The sequence below is a fragment of the Ursus maritimus genome, unplaced genomic scaffold, assembly GCF_017311325.1.
Source record: "Ursus maritimus isolate PB19 unplaced genomic scaffold, ASM1731132v1 scaffold_19, whole genome shotgun sequence".
NCBI classification, from domain to species: Eukaryota; Metazoa; Chordata; class Mammalia; order Carnivora; family Ursidae; genus Ursus; species Ursus maritimus.
In genome coordinates this window covers 36,335,045-36,345,523 of record NW_024424341.1, presented here as the reverse complement: position 1 = coordinate 36,345,523, position 10,479 = coordinate 36,335,045, and the positions used below count along the sequence as shown (strand labels likewise).

Below are 10,479 nucleotides of genomic sequence, written 5' to 3'. Positions count from 1 at the left end.
TCACTGTTTCTGTGTATTGTCTCTCTTCCTTTCTGGTCTATATTACTTTAGGGCTCTCTCTTCACTTACAGGATCCCCTTTAATATTTCTTGCAGGGCTGGTTTAGTGATCACAAATTCTTGTAGTTTCTGTTTATCCTGGAAGTTCTTTATCTCTCCTCTATAGAATAGAATTTTGAATGACAGTCTTGCTGATAAAATATTCTTGGCTCCCTATTTTTCCCATTTTTCACCTTGAATATATCATGCCAATCCTTCCTGTTCTGCCAGGTCACTGTGGGTTGTCTGCTGCCAGCCCTATGTTTCTACCCTTGTAGGTTAAGAACCTCTTGCCCTGAGGTGCTTTTGGGATTTTCCGTTTGTCTCTGAAAGTTGCAAGCTTTACTCTTATATGTAAAGGTGTTGACCTATTTTTATTGATTTTGTGGGCGTTCTCTGTGCCTCCTGGACTTGAATGCCAAAATTCTTGCCCAGATGAAGGAAGTTCTCAGCTATAATTTACTCAAATAAACCTTCTGTCCCCCCTTCCTTTGGGAATCCCAATTATTTTAATGTTGTTTCACTTTATGGTATCACTTGTCTCTCGAATTCTTCCCTCGTGATCCTTTATCTCTCATTTTCTCGGTGTCTTTATTCACCATCATTTTGTTTTCTATATCACTGACTCTCTCTTCTGCCTCATATGTCCTAACAGTTAGAGCCTCCATTTTTTAATTGCCTCTCAGTAATAGACATTTTTATTTTGACCTGATTGGATTTTACTTTTTATTTCCCCAGAAAGGGATTCTCTAGTGTCTTCTATGCTTTTTTCACGTCCAGCTAGTATCTTTACAATCAATGTTTTTAATTCTAGTTCTGACTAATCTTACTTATATCCACACTGATTAAATCCCTGGCAGTCATTAATACCTCTTGTTCTTTTTTGGGGGGTGAGTTCTTTCATCTTGTCATTATGTCCAGAGGAGAACAGATGAGAGAACAAAATATAAAAATAGCAAAAATGACTCCAGAAATATATACACTAAACAAGAAATCAGAAACCAAAAGAGAAAAAAGAAAGAAAAAGAATAAAATCAAACAGAAGGTGTTCAGAACAGAACAATAAACTAGATCCTGGGTGTATTTGGGTCACTTTGTTGGAAGAAACTAGACCACAAAATTGTAAGGAAAGAAAAACTTATACAAAAATAAAATTGAATACAATGAAAGGAAGCCAAAATGATGAAAAGATATAACGTATGTGTAAACACGAAAATTAAAAAAGACTCAAATAAAAGTTTATATGACAAGAAATAGCTGAAAAGGAAAAAAAATTAAAACGGAAAGACTAAAGAATCATGAGAAAAACCAGGAATATTATACACTATTTTCCCCGAGTGCTGGAGTTTTGCACTTCTGTGTCATCGGTAAACTTGGTCTTAGCTGGATATTCCTGCTGGTCTTCAGGGGGCAGGGGCTGTTCACTGATTCTCAGTTGTCTTTGCTGAGTTGCACCACCCTTGTCAGGGTGCTGGGTTCAGTGGAAGCAGCCTTGGATTCCTCTATGTGGCTTTTGTTCCCTGAAGGCTTTCAGCACCGATTTGGGGGATGAAAATGGCAGCGCCCCAATCTCCAGACCCAGAGCTGAAAGTTCTTGCCCTCCACTCTTCAGTGAGCCCTCACAGAAAAGCAGTCAATCACTGTTTTCTCCCTATTTCCTTCCACACTCTGTTCACCCAGCCTGTGACCGAGAGTTGTTATGTCAGGCACGAGACCCCCGTCTTGAGTCTCCAAACTTTACAGACTCCTGAGTCATGGATTCCTACCATTCTTCCCAGGGGAGGGTGGGAGGGGCCTCGCCGGGGTTCTGCCACTTGCTAGGCCCCTGCTTGGAGAGCAGCTGCCCAGCTGTGCAGCGACTCACAGTTTGTGGTAACACCAGCAGAAAGCTCACCCCTGGGCTCTCTGTGTGCAGCCAGCATCCCTGCTCCAATGCCTGGGGACACTGCTGCACTCAGGCACCAACGTTCTTTTTGTGACCTGAGGGATCCTGAGACCACACTGTCCCACCTGGGATTCCATCCAGCTTCACCACCCGAGCGCCTTTCAGGCAGGGACCTCCCCCACCGGAACAGACTTCTCAAAGTCCCAGTTCTGGACTCTGCTGCTTGTATCACCTGGCTTTCAGAGGCTCCCTCTCCCTGCGGCTCCTATGTATTATCTTGTAATATATAGCCTCAGATTCACCTCTCCACACCTCCTCCTTGCAAAAAGTACTCACTTTTCTATTTGTAGAATTGCAGCGATTCTTTTCTTAGATCTCTGGTTGAGTTCGCAGGTGTTCAGAATGATTTGATAGCTATCTAGCTCAATTCCAGGGACCAGATGAAATTAGGGTCCCCTACTCCTCTGCCATCTTACCTCTCTCAAGAAAGAATTGAAAGCAAACCAACAATAAAGCACTGCAGAGTTGTCAAGTTGGTAGTTTGTTATTTCTTACCCAGAACATCCCCTTTAAATCCACAGCAGGACAGGGCAGGACCCTGGGAGTCTTGCCAATTCTCTGACAAGAGAATGTGACCGTCCCGGGCTTGAAAGTAGTTTCTGCTCAGGCTGTGGGGGGAACAGGGGCCAAGACAAGTCTTCTTTTTTGTATTAATGGTAATTGTAACGTGTCTGGTGTTTGGAGGCACACATTTACGGAGCAGAACCTGCTGGAAGCTTTAAAGCACCGCACACCGGGGGCCCTCACGGCATGGACAGGAAGCCAGCCACTCTGTGGCTCACGCGGTCCTCGGCCCAGGACTCCGAGGCTCTGGCGCGCTTGGCCGTGGTGGCTGTGGGAAGGCAGAGGCAGCCCAGGGAGGCCCAGCAGCAGGTCACCAGGCCTTGTCCCGGGCCACCTGGAAGCAATATGGAGGCTGCCCCCCGCCCCCCCAGGCAGTGGTTGGGGTCCTCGGGCCGAGGTGGGCAGCTGGGCCGGGGGCGCTTTGCAGGTGGTGCTACATGGCTCTTACCGTGTCCCTCTTTGCACATTTGTGCCGTGGGGATGCCACCCCCACCCTGCCTGCCTCGCCGGGTCTGCCTGGCAGTCAACATGCGAACATTGAAACAAAACATTGGAAACACCTACTGTGGGCGTGGCTTCAAGGTCATAGGAAGGTTTGGATGAAGGTTTCAAAGAAGTGTTCTGGCCTCCCCAGTACTTGACAACAGCTGGCTTGTGTCACGGATGTTCCCACCTTGTCACTGACAGTCTGTTCATCTACCCCAGACATGGAGCCTACTTTGGGGGCAGGGACTGGGCATGGTTTGAAAAATGTGTGTCACCCCAAAGCCGGCACAGGGCCTAGGACAGGCTGACATGTATCTTTCTCTTGCACAGGGTTGTCAATGTCACCAGATACAAAGGTGTTTGAGGATCGGGTCTGCTTCCTTTGCCCGATGTGTGGTGCAGTGCTGTGTTCTTAGGAGAGACCTGGGAGTTTGGGGAGGGAATGGAGGCTCTCATATGCCTCCTGGTTCTCCATGAATAGATGGTCTGATTCAACACGTGGGCCCAGCAAATGGGTCACCTCTGATCACCAGCCTCAGGGCCTCTGCTGGGCAGGACTCAGGACCTCAGATTCTTTCCAGGTTCCAAAGATTCCCTGAGACTCACCCCCCACCTTCCCTTTCCAGAGAGACTCACTCCTGATGGCCCAGCCTTGTCTTCGTCCTTCCAGGCAAGCTCTAGACCACGGTCCCTCACGCAGCTCTCAGCCTGTCCCCCATGGACCAGGCTCCCAGTTCCTAGAAGGTCACTGTTCCCTGGCCTCCAGTCCAGGCTCACCGGAAATTATCAGTTTTAGTTGAATGATTTTAAAGGTATCAAATACCCATGTTTTTTAAAGTTTTTTTTAGACTCTCCTTGAAGTTGAAACACATTTAGCAAAAGAATAAGAACAATAACTATAAACACAAAAAGACTCATTAACTTCAGTTGGACAGTACAGTGATTCGAGTGCTTCTCTAAATTACTGTGCGCTCATGACAGGTGTGCCATTCATCCCCAGCACCTGCTCCCCTCATCTCCCCACCCCTCCCCTCTGGTAACCATCAGTGTGTTCTCTATAGGTAAGAGTCTGTTTTTTTATTTCTTTGTTCATTTGCTTTGTTTTCTAGATTGTACTTATAAGCAAAATCATATGGCATTTGTCTTTCTCTGACTTATTTCACTTAGCATTATACTTGCCTGGTCCATCCATGTTGTTGCAGATGGCAAGATCTCATTCTTTTTAAAGATTTTATTTGAGAAAAGGATGAGGTAGGAGGGTGCAGGGAGCAGAGGGAGAGGGAGAAGCATGCTTCCCCTGAGCAGGGAGCCCGAGGCTCCATCCCAGGACCCTGCGATCATGACCTGAGCTGAAGGCAAGCATTTAACCGACTGAGCCACCCAGGGGTCCCAAGATCTCATTCTTTTCATACGTAATATTGTTGGGGCGCTTGCGTGGCTCAGTCAGTCAAGCGTCCAGCTTTTGATTTCAGCTCGGGTCAAGATCTCAGGGTGGTGAGATCAAGCCCTGCATTCCTTGCACGCTCTTTCTGCCCCTTCTCCCTTTTCATGCACGCACGCTGTGTCTCTCATAACAAAGGGGAAGATCTCATTCTCTTTATGGCTGAGCAATACTCCAGTGTGTGTGTGTGTGTGTGTGTGTGTGTGTACACACCACATCTTCTGTATCCATTCATCTGTGGATGGACATGGGGCTGCTTTCATGTCTTAGTTATTACAAATAATGCTGCAGTAAACACAGGGGCATAAATCTTCTTAAATTAGTGTTTTCATTTTCTTTGGTTTCTCAGAAAGTTAAAAATAGAATTACCACCCAATCCAGGAGTCCCACTACAGTGTATTTACTCAGTTTTTATCTTTGAGGGATGGTCTTGTGGGGTCAGGTCTAAGAACTCTGCCTAATCCTAGATTCCGAAGATTTTTCCCCCCATTTTTCTTCTGGTTTTGATCTGTGGCTCATTTTGAGTTAATTTCTGTGGAAGGCGTGAGGCTTGAGTCGAGGGCGCCTCTCGCGGGTGTTCCAACACCATCGACTGAAATGACAGTGTTTTCTTCATTAATTTGCTTCCAGATTGTCGTCCAAAGCCACGAGATTTCCTTTCTGGGGGAACGGTTTAAACGACGTCGCTGTCCTTACAGGTTCTGGGACTGGTCCGGTCACTGCGGGTTAGTGGGTTGCAGCAGTTTGTGGCGGTCGAGGAACTGGTTTATTTGCTTTACCTCGTTGAATTTCGGTGCCTGAGAGTCTCGGTATTACTGCTGGAGCATCGAGGGGGCGTCGTGGTCAGCCACCTCCGTTCCTAATATTGGCAATTTGTATCTATTTCCTTTGGGTAAACCTCTAGCCAGACTGGCCATTTTACTGATCTGTTCAAAGAACTAGCTTTTGATTTGACTGTTTCCAAATCAAAAATCCTTGACGTCACTGATTTCTGCTCTTTCCTATTTTTATTCTGGTGAATGTCCCTCTGCCGCTGAGGGACCAGAGTTCTATAAATAGGAGTCAAGGTAAGTTGCTTAACGGTGTTCAGATCTGCTATATTTTGATGAAAAGATGGTTTACATTTGTGTGTAGTCTGACTGACCCGTTTTTCTTTATGGTCACAGCATTCTGAGTCTTCGTAAGATTTCACCTGTCCCTGTTACTCGTCGTTACCATTTTATCTTCTACACTGACCGCTCACGTCGGGCTGTTTTGCATGGTGTCGTAGTCAAGGATTTCTGTATGGTATTTATTAAGGATTAAGAGTACTTTTTGATGTTGTTACTGTAAGTATCAGTCGACCCTGGTTGTCCTTGATTATTTAAGGGGCAGCACGGTGCTTGGAGGGGCCCCTGACTCAGAGCCCCAGTGCAGCAGGCCGTGTGCTCAAGGCTTGGCAGCTGCTGGGCGAGTATCACCCCTGCCTGAACGGCTTCCTCTCCAGGCAGCCCGTGGTCATCTCGTAGGGGTGAAACGCGTGCGTCTCCTCATTTAGCTCTGGTGTCACTAGCCGGGGTGTGGGGGGAGGGACGATAGTGACCCCAGGCCATGCATCTTCCTTCCAAGGAATCTGAACTTCGCCTGGGAGCGGCAGGGGTTCACGTGGATGCCCCTCCCCCTGGTCTGGCCCAGGTGTCACCACCCCAGGCAGCCGGTTTGGGGCAAGAGGGTTACTTTTCCGTGTCAGTTTGGCCAGGCTGTGGTGGCCGGCTCTTTGGTCACATACCACTCCAGCCGTTGCCGTGAGATATTTTTTAGGTGTGCTTAACATTTCAGTCGTTGGCTTTGGATCATGCAGTTTGCCTTGGTAACGTGGGTGAGCCTCAGCCAATCAGTTGAAGGCTCGAGAGACAGCCCTGGGATGCCTGGGAAGGAAGGAGTTTCAGGTCGGCGCGCTCCGGAGCCGCCAGCCCCTGCAGTCGCGTGAGCCGGCCTCTTAGAACAAGGCTGTGTCCCTCCCTCCGCTCATAACTGGGGGCGGGGGTGGTGGTTACAGCTGCAGCCTCATTTCACGGACGCGGGGCCTCCACTGCTGCTCCTCTGCGACTGCCGCCGTCCCTGCTTCGCGGTCTCTACGAACAGTCCTGGGGCTCCTCCTCGGGCAGCTGGGAAATGCTCCGGGTCCCGGGGCGGGAAGGGAAGGCCCTTTACTGTTCACCTTGGGAGATGGGGTCTTGGTTCAGGATGCCCAGGGTGGGACCGTTGTCGCCCAGGACGTGGTCGTGAACAACAGGCTGTGTGGGTTTCCAGAAGTGGCCTAAGGCTTCGCACCTGGCCACGCGGGGGGAGCACGCTACCCAGGCGCAGCACGCCACAAAACGCCGCAAAGCCCCCTCCTGACGACTGCGGAGACGGGGCCTCCGAGTGACCAGGAGCCCCCGTCTTCCTCACCCGTGGGCTGGGGCACAACTATGGAGGCAGCCACGGTTCATACAAATCACTGCGATTTAATAAATAGCGAGGTGTTTCAGCGCGGTCTGCTCCCAGCCCGTCGCAGAGCCCGGGGGAGAGACGGGGACGGACGCAGGCCCGGGCTTTCCAAGCAGCAGAGCCCAGTGAGGGGCCGGCCGCACGGTGTCCTAAAAGCACCCCTCTGCCGCGGGGCTGGGGGAAGGGCCACGGTCACGTAAAAATATAGATTTACGGATTTTACACAGGTGGGGTCCACTAGATGTCTTCTGGGGGAGTCTGGGCTTTCTTGGCTCTGGCAAAGAATCTTTCACATAGTTTGAGGAGCTCTGAGAAAATGAACACGGAGGAGGCCAATCCAGTTAAAAGCAACAAATCTGCAAGAAGGTCAAAGGAAGAAAGGAGTCAGCACAGGTTGAACCCCACTGGCCTCCCGCTGGACTCCGCCCGGCACGGGGGCTGTGCCCGGCCGGGCCCCTGGGGGGCTGCCAGCCAGCGTGCGGGAACCTCGGCCCGGAGCTGCCTTCCCCCCGTTTGTCTTCAGTCACTGAGACCCCAGAGGTGAGTGGGGAGGACCCGGGGATTGAGGGCCAGACCCTTCCCTTCCCGGGAGCAGATCTCCTCAACCCAGCGTCCTAAATGCTGCCGAGTCAGCTCCACCAGGCCGCCCGCTCTTTCCGCGTGGTTCCGGGCTGGGGCGGGGGGGTGTTAACCACCTCAGCTAGAACAGGACCCTCACCCTCCTCCCACCCGTCCTGAGGGCAGACGCCCCGACCCCTGCATCGGGCGCCCGGGGCGGCCCACCCTGACTCATACCCTGGGGTCAGGGGAAGCTCTGGGGATTGACCCACTGGAATCTTACTGTCAGAACCTTCCCTGGCACCCTGTTGCCAACATTTCAGTACAAACATGGTGCCCAACCAACCATAGGCAGGGAATTGCCTTTAGATCTGGGAAAGCTGCCTGGATCCCCTGTAGAGAGGAACAGCCATTAACGTTTTTACTTCTTGTCTGTGGCTGTAGGGCATGCAGCGGGGACCCACGTGGACCCTGCCGCTAGATGTGGGGGAGGAAAGAGTGGACAGTCCCATCTGGCTCAGACCTGTGCCCTGACCTGGGGATGTGCCCCATCCCTGGCCTCCCCACCCCACGCTCACCCTGGGGGGCTCCCACCCCACAAGGGGCCCGGGTCCCTGGTGCTCTTCAGGAGACCTCCTCCCCCTGGCCTTCCCTTCTTCCCACTTCCGCTGACGGTCATCTCAGCCTGAGGCAAAGGAGGCCCGGATTCTACACAGGGCAGGTGTGCTCTGTGTTCAGGACAGCCGTGGGCATTGTCATGTCTCTCTCAGCGAGAACTACTAGGTGGCTTGCTCCCTGTCCTGAGGTAAGTGGGTGTCCACGGCCACTGGGGGCAGAGTGAGGCCAGACTGTTCCCCACCACGGTGCAGCCCCGGGCCTTGCTGGACGTGCTGTGTGTGCCCTGAGCCGCCGGCCTTGGGACAAAGAGGCCAGGAGGCCGTGTCCCCTCCTGCCCTTGGTGGCCCTCCTGACGGAGGTGTGGCTTCCTCTGGTTCCCCGTGTGCTCATGCCCCAACACCTCGCCCTCCCCCCCAGTGCCCACCATAGTGTGCAGGCAGAAGGGGGGGCAGGTGCCGGCCCCCACTGCCCCTCCTCACATCCCCTCCCACTCACCGAGCGCGCCCAGGTTCTCCGTCTGGAAGACCTTCTGCAGGGGTGGGACGTAGATCACAGCCAGCTGCCCCAGAATTGACCCCAGCACCGAGTACAGGAACATGGGGTTCCGGAGAAAACCGATCTCAAATATCAACTTTGTCTGCAGGAGGAGAAGAACACGTGTCAGCTGCGGCACGTCCCCGGCTCAGCGCTGCTTCCAGAGGCACCGAGGGCCTCGGGCCCTGGCCACAGCCCTTCTCGCTGAGAACAGGATGGGGTCCCGCAGGGAGAGGCGGAGAAGGCAGCCCGGGGCTCACCTGAGAGCGGCAGGTCAAGGCGTTGAAAAGGTCGAAGAACACAAAGCAGGTGAAGGTCATGGTCGTGGTGCGTGGGGTGCTGGCCTTGTCCGCAGGGATCTGGAACAATGGGCACGGGCTGAGCGGGCACCTAGAACTCGCCCTGCACCTAGAGCCGCAGGGAGCAGGAACTCCAGCTGGGGCCTGAATCGCCCGCGGACAGCAGCCTTACTGGGAACCGACCAGAACCTTCCCTCGGTCCGGAGGAGCTGGTCTAACAGGGGACACGTGGCTGATGACCACCTCCGCCCCAACCGCAGCTGGAGAGGCCAGCAGCCCTTCCTCAGGAATTTCGGCTGCCCCCCCCACACCCGAGCAGAAACCTTGCACAGCTAAAGGGACTGTCCCTTCCTCCAGCAGGTGACATTGCCTCCTGGAAGGTGACGGTGCTACAGCCGCGTCCACTGAGCAGAACATCCTTGCCTCCAGGAAGGTAGGGGACGGAGACCCACCGCGGCTCCGGCAGAGGCCACCCCCTCCCCGGCTGCGGCGCTGGGCTTGGGCCTGGAGCCACAGGGGAGACGGACTCACATCCTCACCTGAGCTTCCCCCTGCCTGGGGAGCTGGAGGTGAACCCTTCCTGCCTGGGCTTGTCTGCCGGACCAGGGTTCTCCCCAGACTCCCCTGGGGGGGCGGGAGTTAGAGCCCGACTCTGGAGTCCTGGGGGGGGGTGTCCAAGAATCTGGATTTCGTATAAGGTCCCGGAGGGGCGGAGGCTGGGGTGGAGACCCTGCGCTGAGGGCCGCTGTGTGAGCCCAGGAGGGCCTGGGTCCCCTTCCCCACCAGGTGGAGCACACAGGCTGGATGAAGGGAGGGATCCTCACCTTCCCTGGCACGTGAGAATCTGGGAAAGAGCAAGGCTGCTCCTCTGGGGGTGAGGCTAGAGAAAAACTGAGACGCTGTGGGGCCCAGTGTCCCACCCCCCTTGCTGCACATGGCGCCTGCCTGGTCCTCCAGCCTGAGCACTGCATGTGGACACAGGGGCCACCAAAAGGGGACCCAGAAGTTTCTGCAAATAATCCCCTCCAGGGAATAAGAACTTCCTTTCAGTAGATTTCAGACTGTTCCCCGGTGACAACAGCCAGCAGCGTCAGGCCCCCTTTAGAATAAAATCTCATTTCTTTTCCACACCTAGGAGGCTTCCTGTCCTTCCGCCCCATTCCCCCTCTGCCACGTCAGCTCCTGGCCCCCCGTACGTGTCCACGTGTCTCCCCGTCCGAGCTTGAGCACCAGGACCCTGACCCTCCACACCCGCGGCCCCGAGTCTCCCACCCCCGGCTGAGTGAATACCGGCTGAGCGAGCGCGCGCGGACCAGGCTCACCTCTTTCCAGAAGATAAACAGGGTCCCGCTGATGATGACGGCCGCCGACAGGAGGATCTTCAGGATGAGGGCTCTACCGAGGATGGTGTCCTTGACGTTCCGCGGTGGCTGCTGGAGGGTGTCTCTGTCCACCGGTTCTACGCCCAAGCTGCTCGGAACACGACATGGGGCACCCTGACGTAAGCCCCTGGGAAGGGTCACT

At 53.6% G+C, this 10,479-nt stretch overlaps 1 protein-coding gene across 1 annotated transcript in view; it reads right to left on the bottom strand.

Moving 5' to 3' along the window:
* Positions 1-7,183: 7,183 nt before the first annotated feature.
* ATP2C2 (ATPase secretory pathway Ca2+ transporting 2) overlaps positions 7,184-10,479 on the bottom strand; it is a 58,792-nt gene continuing 55,496 nt past the window's right edge. Inside the window, exons 24-27 of the mRNA XM_040634367.1 lie at positions 10,278-10,425; positions 8,917-9,015; positions 8,618-8,759; positions 7,184-7,302 (exon numbers count right to left, since the gene is read on the bottom strand). Coding sequence (XP_040490301.1) covers positions 7,184-7,302; positions 8,618-8,759; positions 8,917-9,015; positions 10,278-10,425 — 508 coding nt within the window. The remainder of the gene's footprint in view (positions 7,303-8,617; positions 8,760-8,916; positions 9,016-10,277; positions 10,426-10,479) is intronic.